The sequence below is a fragment of the Perca fluviatilis genome, chromosome 2 (assembly GCF_010015445.1).
Source record: "Perca fluviatilis chromosome 2, GENO_Pfluv_1.0, whole genome shotgun sequence".
Taxonomy (NCBI): Eukaryota; Metazoa; Chordata; class Actinopteri; order Perciformes; family Percidae; genus Perca; species Perca fluviatilis.
In genome coordinates this window covers 14,950,094-14,970,165 of record NC_053113.1, presented here as the reverse complement: position 1 = coordinate 14,970,165, position 20,072 = coordinate 14,950,094, and the positions used below count along the sequence as shown (strand labels likewise).

The window sequence follows — 20,072 nt, the reverse complement described above, 5'->3', positions numbered from 1 at the left end:
GGTTGTTCCCAATGAACAACATGTGACTAATTTCATCCATTGTAAATATAAAAACACAACATTGCTTAGTGCAGCGTTAAATAAATGCTAAATCCGTAAAATGAAATCTCTCTCGAGTAGCAGCAGCAGCAAACAATGAAACAACAACAACAAATCCTGCTAAAAGTGTACAGCGCCATAAGGGAGACAACAAAAGACAAAATCCACCGTCTCTAACAAACAATAGCAAAAAAGCGCTCCAATCACACTTACTTTCCTGTCCTCAAACAGTGGTCCCACCGCATGTGTTAATGAAAAATGGATTGGATGCTTGTGAAGGTGGGTACAGGTGCCAATGCAGTATGTATATCATCCAATGGCATGTTTGTGCTTATGCACTATGTATGAGGTGGCCGGGCCTCATGCAACATTCAGCAGGCCAGGGAGGCCGTAGGTGAGACCAGCACAGCCTGCAGCCAAAGAGGTCTGCACCTCCGAGTGTATGTGGGTGAGCTCAAACTGAGCTTTGTCACAGCTGGCTGGTGGATCCACACATTTAGAGACACAACTGGGAGGACACTCACGCAACTGCCTTTGTTAAAGTCAGAGTCATACGCATTGTTACACACACAAAAAACACTCGCCTCGGCACAGTGGGACTGCATTACACACAATCTATTTTTCTACTTGCATCATAAAAAACATGCAAACAAACACACACAAACACACATATACACTTTGTATGGGCAGATACTTTGTGCTTAGAAATACCATTTTAACTTTCACCTCAAGTGTCCAGTACACAGTACACAGTACACGCACACGCACACACGCACACGCGCACACACACACACACACACACACACACACACACACACACACACACACACACACAGCTCACTCTTTGTATTGGTCTGCCTAGGAATCGCATGGTAATACTTCATTATGGCAGCACTGTAATTTGGAGGGAATGAGCACTTCAAACGAACAGCAACCCACACACAAACACACACACAGACAGGGTTACTGTAAATGTGTAACCTAGAGTTCTGCTGGGACCAGTATCAGTTTTTTTTCTGGATTCCCAGAACAGTCCAAAATACACCAGGACAGTAATCAGAGGCACACTGCGAGGTTATAATTGTTGGAGCTGATTACAAAGTGGAGAGTAATGGTTCAAATTGGGAGAGGAGTGCAACGCCAACTTGTACACAGTGGAATATGAACTCAGGGACACAGGGTGTTTGCAGGGTTCAGGTTTTAAGGCCTACCGAATACTACGATTTAACTCATGATAAAATTAAAATAAATAAAAGAAGTAAATCAATTTCTTATACTAAAGTTGCACTATTACATGTCACACTTGGTGGCCCCTACTGTCGGCCAGAGCTAAGGAGTTGAGTTTTTCAAAGTTGTATGGTCTTCGTTACCCTTAAATCATTAAAGTGATGTCAGATAATCAAATGTCCTCTCAGCTTCTAACTTGGATAGAGAGACATAAAGCATTCATTTGCTTTTTTGGAAAATGTTTTGTATTTTGCCCAGTGTAGCATTGAACTACTGTATAAGTGAGCAGCATGTGAAAAATACAAAATAAAAACTGTGTCCATCTATTTAACAAGGCATACTTGTTATTATTAACCTAGCGGGCTCTGGAGCTGGAACGAACACAGCACGAGGAAGACGCCGGAGGCAAGACATTTTGGAAGACAAAAAGGTGGTGGTGGTGAGAAGCGGTCTTCTCACACACCACCACGAACCAACTGTATATACACCTTTTAAAGTGATCATCCACATCGAAAAGCAGGCAGGCCACCCCGATCTACAGAGCTACACTTGCAGGGGATTCAGAGCAGAGGAGTCGGCCCGAAAAAATCGTATTATGTGAATATTTAATAAAAACACTTTATGAAATAAATGGATACTTACTTTATGGAATGAATTAAGTTCCATTGTGTGTGTGTGTGTGTGTGTGTGTGTGTCCCACAACCAGTTATTTATTTAGTTTAAAAACGACCACCTTCAAACACTCCTTCATCCATACTGTATGTATAAATAATACAAAACACACATGCACACAAACACCATTCTTGGCTCCTGTCGTGTGGACGCCGTCACACAAACACACCGCCCCAGGGCCAGGGGCCTACATGATGGGAGGTTGTCCCATGTCCTCACACACAACACAAAAGTTTAGTGTAATGCTTATATGAGCTGGAATTGAGAAACGATGGTGTAGTGTGAGTGGCTGTATGCGTGTGAGTCCAGGCACATACTTAAAAACTCCCAGCTTAAGGTAAAACATATACATTTTAATGTAGAATTGACACAATAACTTTCACTGAAAACAATACAAATGGCTTACAGCATATTTATAAGTGAATTTAAAATACAACTAGTTATTACAGACAGGATAAAGCTAATGGTTGTTTAAAAACCAACCAAACTAGACCTCAAATCACAGTCCTGAAGGCTCTAAAATACAGAAATTGTATTTGACACATATGTACGATAACAACAAAAGATAAAGAAGATTACTGAAGGTTTTTGAAGATCACCCAATTGTGATGAAAACACAGACTATAACATCTCCTACTGGCTACTGTATGTACTCCTGGGCTCCATACAAAAAGTTTAGCCCAACTACAGTATGCTAAGTGATAGCAGACTCCATGCTAACACTTACACAGGAGCTGAAAGGAAATTGGGTTTATCTTCTTTGCTAGTTAGGGGTGTCAGGTACCATTTCTGTTAATAATAATAACTAAAACCTGACCTTTGAATTTTGTTAAATTTGAAAAGAACATGGCCTACCGGGTAGCTCACCTGGTAGAGGAGGCGCCCATATTGAGATTTATTTATAGACGCAGTGGCCGCAGGTTCGACTCCACCCTGCTGCCCTTTGCTGCATGTCATTTCCCCTCTCTCTCCCCCTTTCATGTCTTCATCTGTCCTATATAAATAAAGGCCTAAAATGCCCCAAAAAAATAATCTTAAAAAAAAAAATACAGGAACAATGCGGAGATTTAAAAAGGTTGAGTGTGTGTGTTCATAATGACAATCTGATGTGAATGTTTGAACCGAAAGTGGTACTGTATGCATATTAATATGGGCAGCTTGAAGAGAACAACACTGGAACACTAGGAGCCCCATACAAACACCATGTTGCCCGCTCCTCAGTATACACAAGTGCCCTTCCTCCTTTATAATGCAACCCTCCTTTCCATCTCATCCTGAGCTGGATGTACAATACGTGCTTTATTCTCTGCCTAAAAAGCAAATGCTGCCGAGTGTGTGTTGAGTATGTGTTTGTGCGAGTTGCTCCTTAGAAAAACTGTCCCACGATACAAGAGACAGCTGAGCCCAGCGCACTTTGCTTCAGTCTCTCTTGTCAACTGAAGGCCGCGAGGACTGTGCAAATGCTTCTTATGAGGAAGCAATTTTGGCTCTGGGAACCTAATGACTTCATCGTATTAAGTTTTACTGGCTGAGTAATTGGTATTACACATTCTTTTAATAAATACAAAAACATATGTTGCCATGCATATTTCAGCTGCATTTCTTCTTCAAAATGTTTAACACATGGTTCTATTGTTCTTCATTGCTACTTTTTTAGACACTTGTGGGTGTTAATTTTAAGCACATAAAATGACTTATCCATCGCTTTCCTCAGGGCTTACACAAATTATGATATAATAAACAGACCCAGTGGCCACTACATTAAGTTCCCCTGCTTGTAAACGCCAACAGAAACCTCCTTCAAACAGTGAATTCGGTGGCTGCAATTCAAGTTACAATTTAGTAATTAGAGTTACAGTTACTGTTTGACGAGTTGCGCATTGCTAGACCTATCTCCACAGCGCTGTGTCAGCGCTGGAGTATGGTCCAGGTACACCACTTATCTATTCTGGGATAGGGGAATAAACACTCTGGCTTGTTTGTATTTCCTTAAGCCAATCACGACCGTCCTGGGTGGCGCTAAGTCCCGGATGACAGAGGAAGGGGAGGGACATCCGGCCTGTAAGATATGCGATAAATATGCAATGTACCTCCATTGAGCCAGACTACTGTTTGACTAAGTCTCGCATTGCCAGACCAGCCTCCACAGCGCTGCGGAGGAGGGTCTGGCTAGTTCACACAGCATTCCGGGATGGGAGAAAAAGGTGCTCTGGTTTATTGGCATTTCTTTAAACCAATCACAATTGTCTTGGGTGGCACTAAGCGCCGAGTGGAGCCACGGTGCCGCTGCAAAATAGCCTCGGGAAGGAACTTGTTTTGGTGGAACGTGTATACATTCAAAGGTTGTTTTAGTCGTGGAACAGAAAAGTCAGATTGGACAGATAGTCTAGCTAGCTGTCTGGATTTGCCCTGCAGAGATCTGAGGAACAGTTAATCTTATAAATCCACTGGAGTTTAAAATTATAACACAAAGAAAGTGGAAGGTAACGGGACATCCGAAAATGGATATCTGAGAAGAGTGACAACCGGCAGAATTTCCGGTAGAACGAGAGCAATCCCAGAAGTGGAACGTCGTGGATATAGACTACTGTTTGACTAAACATTCATATGGGTAAGCTGCTGATCTAACTAACTTTTAGTGTGGTTTGACTGTTGTTGCCAGAGGTGCTGGTTCCAGTATCACAGAAACATTCAATCCCCTGGATTTCTGTGCTCTACATTTTTTATTTATTTTAATTACTCTCAATCAAATTACAGATGTAATTTCAAAATTAAAATATGTCTGTTGTCACACAACACTGTGTGATCACCTATTTTGTTATACAAAGAGAGAGCAGTAACAGAGACTCAGCTGGGCAACAACATAAACATCCTGGCCAACTTACCCCCTTAAGCGTTCAAGCAGCGTTGTGTGTGTGGTTTTAATTTGCATCGTGGTGAAGAACAGTGTTGGGAGTAACGCATTTAAGTATAACGGTGTTACTAACGGCGTTATTTGTTTTGTCCTGCCTACCCGACTCAAAGATTTTATTGTCTCTACAAGTACTTTACAGAACAATCATGTTTATTAAGCTAGCATCTACCTTCCACTCCAAGCACACACACAGATCTATGATGTCTATTATGTTTTACCACCTCCAAGATGACTATCTCGCCGTCCGTGGTGTTGTAGAGGAGACGTATACGATACTGGGTGTCTTTTGGTAAAATTGCCTGGATGCTCTTGCTGTTTCACTTCCTGCCCGCTCTGTCCGAACGGGCGCGGTTCGCGTGAAAATAGACCTGTCGCATATCGCTTCTGGGAAGCGTTACGGCGGGGCTGGGGGAATATCTAGCATTGACTTGAATGGCCGCGATTGCTGGCGGGGGTCGTAACGCGGCCGGAACGCAGCGCAGACGTCTCCAGTGGAAAATAGGGGCGAGGCTGCAGTGGGAATGTGATCACCAAATCTGGATGATTGGTTAACCATTTAACAATCCTGACTTCTGTCAGAGTTAATGTTATGACATTCAGCTTTCTTGACGAGAGCATCTTAAAGTGATGGTTCGGAGTAATTCACCCTAGGGTCCTTTGCACAATGACCTCGAGCCAGACACCACCCCAGAAGCTCTTTTCACCTGGGTCTAACATTGGGAGAGTTAGCGTAGAGTAGCGTAATCAGCTGAATAGCGCTTAGGCGACTATCGGCTAGGACCATTTGCCGAATGAATGATACCAAACGTCTACAAGTAGTACCAATAGGTTATGCTCTCATAAACGATGGATTGGAAAGTTTTAGTACACCAGAAGTTTATGTAAATAACACTTGCCTGCTGGCTTCTGCTCTCTGCTGTTGTTGTTGCAGCTGTAAGACGAGGAAGGATCGTCAATTACAACACCAAAAGAGATGCAACAAAAATATTTATTAATTTAACTTTTTTTAAAGTAAGTGCTGTAGTACAACTAGCAGGAGACAAGTAATAATTGAGGTAAGTTTGGAGACATTACCTTATTTAATCATTGAATTAATAAATATTTTTGTTGTAACTCTTTTCGTGTAGTAATTTGTAGACGCGCCCTAAGCACTCGTCTAACTGCAGGTAGCAGCAGCAGCAACAGAGAGCTGAAGAGAGCAGGCAAGTGTTCATAAACTTCTGGTGTACTTACAAACTTTCCAATCCATCGTTTTATGAGAGCATAACCTATTTGTACTACTTGTAGACGTTTGGTATCATTTCGGGCATTATTAGTGGGGTAACTTACAAGATACAAACGTGGGTCCGTTACTCTACGCTAACTCTCCCAGTGTTAGACCCAGGTGAAAAAAGCTTCTGGGGGGGGGTGTTTGGCTCGAGGTCATGGTGCAAAGGATTACTCCGAACCATCACTTTAAGGACAGCAATTGACATAGAAAGATATATTGACATGAAATTTCAATTTGGCTAAGGAACTATTTCTATTTTTATTACCATTTCATATTAATATCAAATGGACATGGGCTCAAAATGGCCACTTTCTATGAGGCCATACCTGGACAAACATGAGACAGACAAACAAAGACAGACAAGTAGAAAGCTGGCCATCTTCCTCTCTTCCTCCTTCTCCTCCTCTCGCCTGTCCTCTTCTCTCTCACACACCAATGATAAAACAATGATTGGGTAGTGAGGGAGAAAGGGAAGGATGGATGGATAGATGGATGGATATATGAAGGGGCAATGAAAATGATAGGCATGCTTGCGAGGAAAAAAAATTAAATCATTTGAAATGGTAATTTGGAGAGCGAGGAGCTTCCTTTTCAGGAATAACCTGCAGGAGACAAACAGGAAATAAAGTTGGGTTTTAAAGCTGTGTTGGTGATATATATCTGTGCATGTTCTTTTGTAAGTGTGCTTGTTTTTCCTCAGCATGCATATCCATGGATGGAGAAGGCTGAAGAGTGAGGGAGAAATGCAGCATTATTTGGCAGTGGACGTAGCCACAGCAAGCCCCTGAAGATGCTGATAGCTGGTGGTTTGATAAAGTGATTCTCTGCTCATCTCCAGCAGCAGGCAGCTGAATAAGGTACCCAATTTTGCAGGCGATAACGGTACTAAACAGAGCAGTCAATAAAATAAGTTTATTTTTTACACATTGTGAATCACCAAAACCACTAGAGGTCCTTGAGTATAAAGTCATAAAGTCATGTGCACAACAATATTAGGCTGAATGCATCAAAAAGCCGAAGCCACAACACGTAATTATGAAGCACAAAATGAAGGAAAAATTATTAAATCAACAAAATCAGGCAGGAAAATCACCCCGCTTCTGAAACGCCCTCAATATGAAGCTGTGTAGAGGATGGAATCCAGTAGTTACTCCTGGCAGATGGTGGAGATAATAACGAAGCAACGAGCCTTTCAGTAACGGTAATTTAGTTATTTCATTTAAAAAATAATGCGTTAGTGTACTAGTTACTGGCTAAAGTAACAGAGTTTGTGAGTCCCGACACTGCTCACCTCAGAACTGTCGTATGTGTGAAAGGAGTAAACATGGAATTGTTAGCGATAGGTGAAGTGTTAACGCCAAAAACCACTGCCTTACACCAAGCATTACCATGTTCCATGTGTGAAAAGGGCTTCAGAAAGCTATCAAGCTGTCACGTGAAACTCAGTTTTGCTAAGCAACAAGACAGTCTCCTCTCGGATCATAACCTTGGCTTGGAGAACATGTCACTAAACCAAGGTGGACATTATACAGCAAGGTGATCATGAATGAGTTCTGGCAGAGCTGCAAGCGGCTGGAAGGCAACAGTGCTGACTGGGAAAACACAACCCCCTCATTTAGTCTGATGGAACTGTAAAGCAGCTAACACACGCAGGAGCAATTGTGGCTGCGTGTGTGTCAGTACGTGTGCTTCATTAGTGTGCATCTTGGCGCTGTGTGTTTCTTGTGTGTGAGTGTAATGGGTACCGTGTGCTTGCTGAGGTCTTGTTTGCCCATCTTAAGTCAATTAAAAGGAAATAAGGCGGCTCTGACCGGCCCGTGAACCAGCTCCCTCAGCTGAGAGCATGTCTGCATATAAACACACACACACACACACACACACACACACACACACACACACACACACACACAAACACCCACACACACACACACACACACAAACACACACACAAACACAAACACAGGGAGGCTGATAATGCTCCACAACCAGCAATTGACCCTGTGCCCTGCTGTGTGAGAAACAATGGCTCTGAAGTAATGTGAGTGTGAGTGTTTGTGTGTGTGTTTATTATGGCATGTCTGACAAGGCTTCAGAGTGAAACTGTTAAAGACAACATCAGACACACATGCACATTCCCTTTGTTTCTGCAAAGGAGAGCCAAAGAACACATTTGTGTCTTGCGGACACCAACACGACACCACACACATGCATCCACATACACTGCACCTTGCTGGTAAAAAGTCAGCCGACCCCATCATAAAGCTGAGGCACCATGCCTCCGAGCTTTCACTGCCATCAAAACATTATTAAAACAGAATGTCCTACTATTACAACTATCTCTATTTCACCTGCAGTTTATTATTCCTCTCTGGAGGAAGTGACCCACTAGTTGACTGATTAACACAACTAAGTGCTACTCATTTTGATGTTTACAAACCTTGTAAGGTTGTTAAGTTACATTTAAAATGATAACAACTCGGTTAAACATTTCTGTAGCTGGGTTGCGACAATTCTTTATTGGATGGGGTACCAGGTTGATAAAATACCCAAATTTATTTTAAAGTACGGGCGCCCGGATAGCTCAGTTGGTAGAGCGGGCGCCCATATATAGAGGTTTGCTCCTCGAAGCAGCGGGTTTGATTCTGACCTGCAGTCCTTTGCTGCATGTCATTCCCCCCTCTCTCCCTTTTCATGTCTTCAGCTGTCCTGTCAAATAAAGGCCTAAAAAATTATCTTAAAAAAAAATTGCTAAGTACCAGAGCTATCAAATGTCTTTTTATTTCTGGTGACTCTTGTATTAACAATGCAAACTGTCATGTCATGTTAGCTGGTGTCTTTGGATGGCCCTGGCAGTTCCTTTCGTTGCGTTGCTAAACGCAAGCTAGTGTATTTTATTTCATTTACCCACTTTTATTTATCCAGTGTAGGTTGGCTGAGCTCACATGCTCATTTACAGCTACACCCTGCTTCACTCTCTGTTGCACATTCATACATGTCCTGGGAGATTTCCCAGTACTACCCCAGGCTTGTACCATTGGCCACTGTGTTTGGTGTGATGTCAACATGATCTTGTTTTATTTAAAATTCCAAAAAATACAGACTTGACATGGCTTTGATGATCATTGTGATGTTTTTTTGTCTTACACTTGACTTGCAGCCAGCAAATACTGGATAAAGTCCTCAGTAACAGTTTATAATATCATACAATTGCTAATAACTTTAGTGCTGTCACTTAAAGCTCACAAAGTCATGCTTTGTTTATAAGACATTATTACCTTTCCGAAACTTAGAATGTATAATCTGTTATGATATATTAGAGCAGTTCTCCATGTGTCTTTATGACTGGATAAAGTTATGGCAGTTATAATGTGCTGTGTAACCCAGGACTCACATTCTTCTTTCGAACACTGTTGTCACTTTGGTATGGAGGTATAAAGCTTTATGAATGCTGAACTATAACACATAATCTCAACCACTTATAACACTTAACAACCCTTGTTATAAGTTGTAATACAATGGTTATAAAAATGTTTTGAAGACTTTTATGAAGCCTTAGAAATACATTATAATGTCTTATGGATGTGCTTAAAATGCATTACAGACATGCCCTTCAAAGAAAGTGTTACCATAATGGGAAATGGGCCTTCAAAATGAGATAAGAACATTTAGTATGTTGTACAAAATCCTATGGATGCAAAAAAAAATAGTTCTCGGGATGTCTCCCACGTTTCCCTCAGGCAGTGGGGAAAAAAAACAAAAAACTTTTCCTAGTCTGCCCTAAGGGTTTATCAGCCATAAGCCACCCGCTGTCCTCAATTTGTAGAAACTTGTTGCTAGACACACCGTGACACAGGATACCTGTAAATCAGACCAGGACTTCTTTGTCAGGCCCTTGTCCAATTTTAACCTTCCTGCCATCCTAATTAAAGGGAAGGTCAAGTCAACATGTTCAGTGATCACATTCTCTGTGCTCCCACTGAGAGCAGCATGTTAAGTACCAAGCCCTAATGCATCGGCTCTATCCCATGACAATCCCAGAGCTGTTCTTGTAGAGGTGAGGGACCACTTTATCCTCTTTCCCCAAACCCCAGCTCGTAATAAACAGGCTACATTTAATCCACTACACAGAGGAGCAAGGGTTAAGACTTTATCGCTTTCCATGCCAATGTTCTCCCTTTTACTCACATTATATCCCTCTGTAAGCGTCATTATAATACTGCTATTTCAAAATCACTGGATTAAAATCTGCATTAGGTCAGAGGAAATGAATCACTACCGCTGCTGAGGCAGAAAACAATGAAACAGATGCAAAATCAAACAATAGGGGTTGAAAAACTACTAGGGATATCTAGAGTTTAACACATCTGTCAGTGAGTGAGTTGGTCAGTCAAATGTGAAAAATAAATCCGCAGTGGAAATATTCCACCGTGAAGTATTATCGTCACTCAAAGTTCAGCTTGCAATGAAGAAGCGGTGTCCAGATGAATTATTCTTTTCAGCTTTCCAAATAAGCATTTGCATATTGCAAAAACTGCATCTACACTGCGGTCCATGGGCCACAGCATGTTTAAATGCCAAACTGGCTTTTATTTGCTTTATAAATTGTTTCCTTTTTTCTTCTGGATCTATGTGCAACACTGTGTCCTGAACAGCAGAACAAATGATTAACTCCTTAAAATGGAAAAAAGAAGTATGACTAGTTAAGACTTTGTGACTTGTGATATTCACTCTCTTTCTTCATTTTTCTACCGTTTTCAGACAAAGGGAGGGCAGAAAGAAAGAGGCCTCACAGCACACTCAGCATGCTCATGGACTCCCTGCACTTTCTGCAAATTTTCAAAAAGTGATTTTAGCGAAGCCGCAAGGATAGGGTTGTTTTTGAAATTGTATTGATATTTTGATTCTGCTTATTGATTCAAGTTCCTAAACTACATGGTTAAGTTCCAGGCAACAATTTTTGTTGTTATGGTTAGAAAAAGATCATGGCTTGGCTTAAAATGAGTCACAGACGTAATGAGTCACAGACGTCATACAGAACGCTGCCCAGCTAGGTTAGCAAGACAGACAGACGAGAGAGAGAGATGCACTGCAAGCTGGCACATCAACTTAACCTTATTGTTATTTGCTGACATCAAACTTTGAGAGTAGAGAACACAAGTTCATCTGATAGCAATTCCTGCAATTCACTCTCAGGTGATGGTGAACTGTTTTCATGACCAGAAGCATTGTTCCGCTTTATCCTCTCATCCAAGTTGTAAACATTGACACACACTGAGGCGGAGGCAGGGCCCTTGCGTAATTCACGGGGCCCTATACGCAATTTGCGTAGTGAGCGTATAGAGCCGCCCGGCCCTGCCACTCGATGAGTTGCATATGCAATGTTGGCACATCAGTATCCATACAGCCATGTGCACAAGCTCCTGTCCGTTCAGTTTGCTATCCTGCATTCCTACATGCCACAGCACCCCAGGATATGGCCATATGCCATCGGCTTGGCCCGTTGATCAACACCGCTCCAGCCTCGCCTGACAGCTCACAGCTCACAGCTCACAACACACACACAAACACACACACACACACAGACACACACAGTAGTTCCGACAGATGGGTGAAAAGGTGGGCCACGTCATGTGTGAATTGAACAGAGGGCAGGGGGGTGTTAGCAATTATGGTGAAACAGACTGCAAAGAGAGACAGACACGTGTGTATGTGTGTGTGTGTGTGTGTGTGTGTGTGTGTGTGTGTGTGTGAGAATGTGTGAGAATGTGTGTATGTGTGTGTGTGTGTGTGTGTGTGTACAACAAAAAAGGTGCACATGGTCATGTATAGAAATACAAGCAAAGCATCAACCAAAACAACCCTGCACTCTAGATGGAAGCCAATACTGAAGACAGACTTATAGCCTTTATCTATCTAAGAAACACACAACGCATGTGTAACGCATGTATAAGATCCTAACGCTTCACTTGACAGGCTACTTATTACCCCTTCTGCTGTATTTTGCCAAATTGGCAAAAAGGTGGAAATACACTTGTATACGTGTTAGAGCTAGGGATGTCACGAGAACCGATACTTGTGATACCGACGATGTCCATTTTTTTAAAGCACCGTAGGCACCGCAGGCATCGTTAGCGGCGATGCCAGTGTTAGCAGCATCGATGCTGCGCCTCTTCCAGAACTGATGGGGTCAGTATACGCTTCAGAGTGTTCCAGTCGATACATTCAGAAGTAGGAGGTCACAAACACATGACCGTAGTCACGCCTTTCTACTTCCGGTACATGGGACATATCCAAGGGGGTAAGCTTCGCTTCAGAACTCGAACCTCCGATGGCGCCATTTTGTTGCTACAAAGGTATCACCTCCTGACCACTGACCGCCATTTTTTTTTTACGTCACTTTGACTGCGAATAACTTTACATCTGAAGCGTTTAAAGACTCTATTTGTCCATTGTTTAGTTCTAAAGAAACACGACAACGTATAAAAGGCTCCATTACCTTGTACCTCACGTTATGGCTCCGTAGCAGACGTTTTTGTAAAAATAGGCTAACAATTGTGTCATAACCAAGTGACTTACTGTCGCACAGTAGAGGAATTACCGTATAGTACAGGAGAAGCTTGCAGGCAGTTTCGACTTACATTAGCTGTTTAGGTTTAATTACTAATGTTAACTAGCATTTTAGTTAGCTATAATTAGCCTGTGCTTATGTTATCTCCTTACATATACCTACGCTCTCTGTCTCTTTAAGATTGGGAATGATTGAGATTTCTCTTGGCACAGCTACCAGAAGACTTACAACTTTCAGACACGTTGCTCACGTCACATTTACGTCGTCTCTCTCAGTTGGAGGCTGCGCAGTAAAGCAAGAGATCACCGGAAAAGTGCTTCTAATAGCCTTCACTGGTCTCCGTCCAGAGCAACGGGGTCTATTGCTCCATTATATATATATCTATGGACACATCAGAGAATTTCGAAAAACTATGAATGAGAGTCAACAGAGATAGATTCCACCCGACCTAAAAAACAGCATGTTCACTGCAAACTCACGGTCCTCTCTTCCAGATTTACAGCCGCCCTCTCTTGGCTTCAAATAATTTACCGTTGTCGGCTACGGACGCTGAACAGGCTACACCTTTTAAACAACTGTGGCCGCTTGCCTGCTCCTCCGGTTACGTTAGCTAGCAGTTAGCATGGCGACGTTAGCCACGGTTAGCCAGGACCAGTCGGGATCACTTTACTGGCTGTGTCTCAATTGTTTCTGCGAGTAACCAACTTGGGTATTCTAGCTATATAATTCAATGTGAGTACACAAATTTTGAAATTACATTAAATGTCTCCATCTTTCAAATACCAATATTTACCCGTGGTTTGTAACGTCTCTGGTCAAGCAACTGTTAGAAACACTGTTTTGTTTTGCACTGTTGTTTTTGCACAGTACCTTTTGAAAAGATGCATGGAAGTCTGGAATGTGTCTGGGGGGTTGTTGCACTATGACCATTAATTGCACTTTATTATGTTGTTCTATGCTCTATTGCACATGTTTTGTATGTCTTTGTTATGACATTTTTCAAATATTTTAATAAAGAAGTTCATGTTTCAAGTTAAAGTACATGGAATCTTAGAAAATCCTTTGTTTTTACCGTGGTATCAAAATCGGCATCGAGAATTGTGTTATTTTACTGGTATTGGCACCGACTACTGAATTTTTGGTATAGTGACACCCCTAGTTAGAGACCTCTCTCAACCCAACCTTTATTTCAAATCAAGATTATATCCAGGGCAGGACAATAGATCTTGAAGGTGAGGCAACAAGGTTACAAAGCATGATCAAAATGTAACTGCCATGTACACAGTAACAGCTGTCTGACTTCAAGTCAGTTGAATATTGAGTTCACAAAATGTATTCCTCCTCCTTTGCAAAGATGATTTAAACGTGCCCGTGTATGAAAAACTTGGGTTTATAGTATATTTAAATATTTACACAAAAGGGAATAAAAATATCATATAGGCCAATAATAACCTTTGAATTTACAGAGGTAAATTAATAATTTCAAACGGTTTAGTCGGTGCATGAGATATAATTCATCTGCAGTTGTTCACATTGTCAAATGTAAAAATGCCAGTTTATGGGTTTATGTTTACATTTCTGTGTTATTGCCAAAGCATCAGCTTGTTTCATCAGGTGTTTGGTGTTTTAAGCCCCCAACGTCGCCTTCCAGGCAGTGCTGCCTGGTAGGCACTGGGATTAGGCAATGGTTATGGTTATGGTTAGGGTTAGATGCCTTGAAGTCAATGTTGGAGGCTGAAAACACCATCAAGCGTTTCATCGTCCAATGAAATTGAACGAGGAAGTCGAGAGATGGAAACAGCTCGCGTTCAAAGTAAAATTTGCCCATTTTGAAGCGTGCTGGCTGCAGCGGTCAACTTCAGAATCAGAATATCTTTATTGTCATTGTAACAGATACAACGAAATTAAGTGCAGTCCTTGTCAGTGCCAAATATCTATGAGGTAATATATACCATAATAAATAATAAATACATAGTAAAAAAAAAGCTACTACTGCAAACATATATTAATGCTAAAAACACATGGGAAACAACACTCATACAGGCATCCACATTTAAAAATTAGGGAGAGCTGAACTAAATAAAGAAACAAATAGCCTACATAATGAACAGCTAGTAATATTTCTGCCACCTTCATACAACTGATTGTTAAATAAATTGCCATTGGGCAAAAACACTGGAATTATTATTGAGTGCTGTAATTCACGTATGCATGTAATGATTCATTTATATATTCATCAACCTTATTTATTTGATTAAGGCCACTTAATCTATTAGTTTGTCTATTAGATAGTTAATGTTGCAACTTGTGATGAATCTGACTGGTAGAGTTGATTTATCTTGAACTTTGACTTTATTCCTGGCTTTGTTGTCATTCAAATAATGCCAATAAGCTATCCAACGTAAAAATCCTTGAAGTGTTTACCGGTATTTATCGTTTTCACAACACTCCAGAAATTTCAACCAATGAAACCTATTCTGCAACATATGTGGAATCAAACTGGGTCGTTAGAGGAGAAAAACTGGAATTAATTTACTGACTTAGAATGTAAGTCAATAGGAACAGAAGAAGCAGTTGCTGAATGTGTGTAGTAATGGAGTGTGGGAGAGGGCTGAGAGTGAAAGTGGTGTTGAGAGTGATGAGAATAATCTGCAGCCATGTAACAGAGATAAAGACACACAGAGGTTTTAGCTCCACACAGGAGATTGACCTCATTACTGGCAACAAGCTCACAAACCAACACACACGCACGCACGCACAAGCAGCAGAAATTTGGGAAAATATAAATGTGCTTGACCAGTATTCTTACTGTCAATGACTCACTCTATCAGTGTGTGCTATCAGTGTGTGTGTGTGCGATTGCGCGTGCATGTGTAGTGAACCGAGAACACCGCAACCTTGATCAGAAGCGGAGAAAAGGAGCGCTGCCCCCTCCGCTCTCACATTCATCAAGAGTATGTGTTTGATCTCTCAGCCACATCACACATGTGCCCTCCAATCAACCGCTGCTGCCTCTAAGGCCCTTTGGCCTGACTACACACACACACACACACACACACACACACACACACACACACACACACACACACACACACACACACACACACACACACACACACACACACACACACACACACACACGAGGGAACGTCCCACATAGAACCCATTATGACTTTTGATTAAATTTGAGTATAGCTCATGTATAAAGGCCATGGCCAGTGCAGCTTCATTCAAGCTTGTGTGATTATGTGTACATGTGTGCACGAGAAGGAAAAAGAAAGCAAAAATGAGTGACTGTAAAGCTTTCTAACCTTTGTAATATAGATCCTAACTGCTGCCAAGGGAGGTTAAAACCTAAAAGGGCTCCATAACACTTCATAACTCTGACTTAAATGAAACAACTACAACTCTATAGCCATTAGTGTGAGACAGACAGACACACACACACACACACACACACACACACACACACACACACACACACACACACACACACACACACACATGCGCTGAAACAAACACACATACACACTGTGCTGTCTTCAGAAGTTGGCAAGGCAACCAAGGTCATTAGGTTTATTTCCTTTGGCAGAGAAGTGTTTTTAGCAGCCACAATCTGCCTGGCGACACTCAGGTTTGTCAGAATAAACAAATATGATTGGAGGAGAGGGACCCTTACACTAATGAATCACTCCACTTAAACAGGGAAAGTGAGGGAGAGAAAAAAAGAGAGACATAAGGAGCAACTTAAAACCAAACAGTGTGTAATTTTCGGGAAAGAGCAACAACTATGCAAAGAGCAAAGTGTAATGTAAAAAGTGCAGTGCAGACATTTTGACTTGTCATAGCAGGAGAAGCACATGTGTAACTGATATCAGTAATAATAAATCAATTCCATTTAGCTATGTATGCCAGTGAGCCAGCATGCACAAGAGGGTCCTGTAACTGGCACACCGAAATGGATCCCCTTTTAATGAAATGAATTACACCTGTGGAGAAAAAATGTGAAAAGGCCTACTGTCTAATTCAAATTTTGTTGTGTAGATTTCATGATATAAATGTATGATATAATCCCTAGGATTATCCAGAGTGAGAGGACTGATCTCTTAATACGGGGGGTAGACTCGATAACAGCAACACGTGCGCAATATGTAATATGTACAAAACATCAAAAGTGTCCTGTCATTGTACGAGGTAATTTTGCAATGCTGTGAGCACCACAAACTAAACTCTGTTAGAAAAGTGAGATAGAGAAGGGATGAAGGGCTGACACATTTACAATTGACACATGACAATTAGCCAATCGTCAGAAAATTTATCAGCACTTTTTTGATAATAAATTAATCATTATTTTTCAAGCAAAAATCCCCTTCATGACTTTCACCAAACGTCCTCAGCGAGACTCATACTCGAGAATTTGACACCCCTTTGCCACCAGGACACCTTCATTGTTGTTGTAATTTGGGTGAACTAGCCCTTTAAAAAAAAAAAAAAACCTTACTTTTGTGTAATGTTTACCAGTCGGTCTCGTTTCTTCATCAGATTTCAAAAATGCAAAGACTAAATAGTATAATGATTTTGTCATTCCTTGTTGTTCTCCTTGTTCATACATCAAAATCTCCTCTTTCCTTATTTGCGTGCACTCTTATCTTTTAAAATCTTTATTCTATATATGTTGATCCAGTCTTTGCCCTGAACACATTAGCTTCAACACTCCAACACAAATCATTGTATATAATGCCAAACTTTACCCTTCATCTTTACCTAGCTGACATCAAATGACTAATCCATAGCACACTGTTTCAGTTTTGTAAAGACAGGGTGGAGTGGGGTCGGGGGGGGTCGGCTATCCAGAAATAAAAAGGCTCATGTTGGAGCCTTTATGAGATGAGCCCTTCCTCTGAACTTTTGCTGCTGGAGCATGTAACAGGGAGAGAAATGACCTGCTTCCTGTCCAATTCATGTGGTTCAGAAATGTCCAGCAAATATAAATGAGCTAATTGTGGCTTTTTGATGCCGAACCTTTTGCAGCGTGTGTGTGTTGTGCTTGTATGTTATTCTTCTGAGCTCATAAAGCAGTTCTTGTAGTCGTTAGTTGGGGTTAGATAAAGGTGAGCAAATCCAAGAAGAGTGGAAAGGCAGGGTATTAATTATACTAAATGGAGAAAGATTGTGCTCAGATCCCAAAAGTGAACAGTAACAACACACTTGCACCAGGCACGAAATGCTCAATCACACAAAACAGTACATTCTTGCATATTGATTTATTATTCCAAGTTTCTGATCATAAAGCAACCCTATGTGTATTCCTGTCATTATATCAGACCGTGAACCATACACACACACACTCTGGAACAATGATGCTGCTTACGCGTCAGACAAATGTCCTACTGGAGATTGGACTAGTGTTCCCAGCTTAGCACCCCCACAGCAGATGTCCAATCATCCTAATATAACAGCAGGAACAGAACAACACAGTGGCTAAGGCCCCAGATTAAAACTATCTGCATCCCACAGGATAAAGCACGGCAGCAACGCAACAAACTAATACAAGCAAGATGAGGTTAGATTTAGTGATGTGTAGCACTGCAAAACAAGTTGTACAGCTGGCAGCTATGACAGTGGACAAGCAGCATGTGATAAAAGTAGTAAAAGCACACAAAGCAATCTTAAATTAATATTGATTTTTTAGGGATTCCTGCATGACAATTTCAAAGACAATTTGAAATGTGACAATTTCTTGATCTGACATAATATCTGCCAAAGTAAGATTCTAAAAGAACAAAAATATAATATAAAAAAGGACAGAGGGAGATCCTCGTCAACCGAGGATGAATCAGAGAGTCCTTTTTAAATAATTTTTAAAATTTTGTTCTGAGAAAACTTTCTTTTTTAGTTAATGAACTACTCTGGCAACAAAAAGTCAAAGTACATGGTAGACATTAAATGTATTAAAGTGTGGACACATTTGGGATTTTGAAATGCATATACATTACAGGGTTCTCCACACTCAACTGTAAAGTTCAATTCTGCTCAGGGGTAAGCAACCTAGCCCCTCTCCATTAAAATGTGTGGCATATCCTATGAATGGCTACAGCTCGGCGCCTTATTCTCTAAGTAAGTCTCAAATATGTTTCGCAGTTCCAGACAGATTTCTTTTAAAAAAAGTTCAGAAATGGCTCTTTTGTTAGTAAAGGTTGCTGCCCCCTGTGTTAGCTAAACCACTGTAGTCAAGCCCAGCTCGTAAAGCTAGCATCATGGTGAATGCAAATAAGAAGCCAGAAATGGCCCCTGTACTGTCTTCTGTACTGGGAGCATCATGCGTTCCCAGTAAAGCATAGCAGCTCTGCACAAGAACTAGTGGATCAGACAGAAAACTGTGTCAGTGGTATATGTCTAGAAATAGTTAGATCTTACATGCTAATTGATTCATGACAACATCGCCCGCATGTGTGGAATAAGGTAAAACAAGATTGGGATTTATGTCACCCTTGCAGTGCCCCTAAAAGCATCTGGTGGATTCTGACCAGGAAAGAGCCACCACCACAGGAGTGCTTGAGACCATAGGTGGCCATACTCTGTGTCTTCACATATGCATGGTTTTGGAAATACGAGTAAAGCGAAACATTACAATACTTACCGACTGTATGCAAATGTTTAAGTGCCTCCGTTTTTATTGCAATAAATTAGCACATGAGCCTTTGCAAGTTTTTCAGAATAAATTTATAAGACATTCGTACAGTACCTAACATGTACAAAAGGGGCAAAACAACGATGTTTTAAATGATTACAGAGCCATATTTACTCTTGTCTAAAACTTGCTTTGTTTGGACAGCAGAGTGATTGTAAGAACGCTTCTCTTTTTAAAAACTTCCACAAACAATGGTCTATACTTTATAGTACATGCATGCTTGGAAAAATACAATCTTGCAGACCTTAAACTGTCGAGATGCTTGTCAGAGTATTTTCTTGAAATGAACCTAAGCAGAATGTCTATGTGAATTGGATCCTCAGTGTTGTTTTTCACAGATGGAGTCCTGCCCTTGTTGCCCTTTGGTAATTGTTAGACAGTAATTGGTTTTCCACAGTCGAATGTAGGTTTGTGTAAAGTGAGGTCATTTTACATTGTTGTACAAACTCATACATATAATTTGAGTGGAAAGTACTGTAAATCCAATTCTAGCTCTACTGTATGCACACTAAGCTCACATCAGCTAACTTTTATCTGTCATGTCAGCTTAAAGGGTCACTAACCAATGGACTGTTGTGTCCAACGCAAAGCAAAATGACTAGCTAAAGAGAAACATTATCTTTTCCTCCTCCTCCTCTTGTTCGGTATCTAACCTTCTGCAAGAAAAGATCATCCCACCGTCTGGCACAGT

The 20,072-nt window shown here is 41.1% G+C and overlaps 1 protein-coding gene across 3 annotated transcripts in view; it reads right to left on the bottom strand.

Annotated features, from left to right (window-relative positions):
• bcas3 (BCAS3 microtubule associated cell migration factor) overlaps positions 1 to 20,072 on the bottom strand; it is a 338,917-nt gene that overhangs the window by 148,771 nt on the left and 170,074 nt on the right. The window contains exon 23 of one of the 3 annotated variants that reach the window (XM_039783703.1): positions 6,283 to 6,724. The exons of the other annotated variants lie outside the window; for them this stretch is intronic. Coding sequence (XP_039639637.1) covers positions 6,714 to 6,724 — 11 coding nt within the window. The 3' untranslated portion in view covers positions 6,283 to 6,713. Of the gene's footprint in view, positions 1 to 6,282; positions 6,725 to 20,072 lie in introns of those variants that run through there. 3 annotated transcript variants of the gene reach the window in all.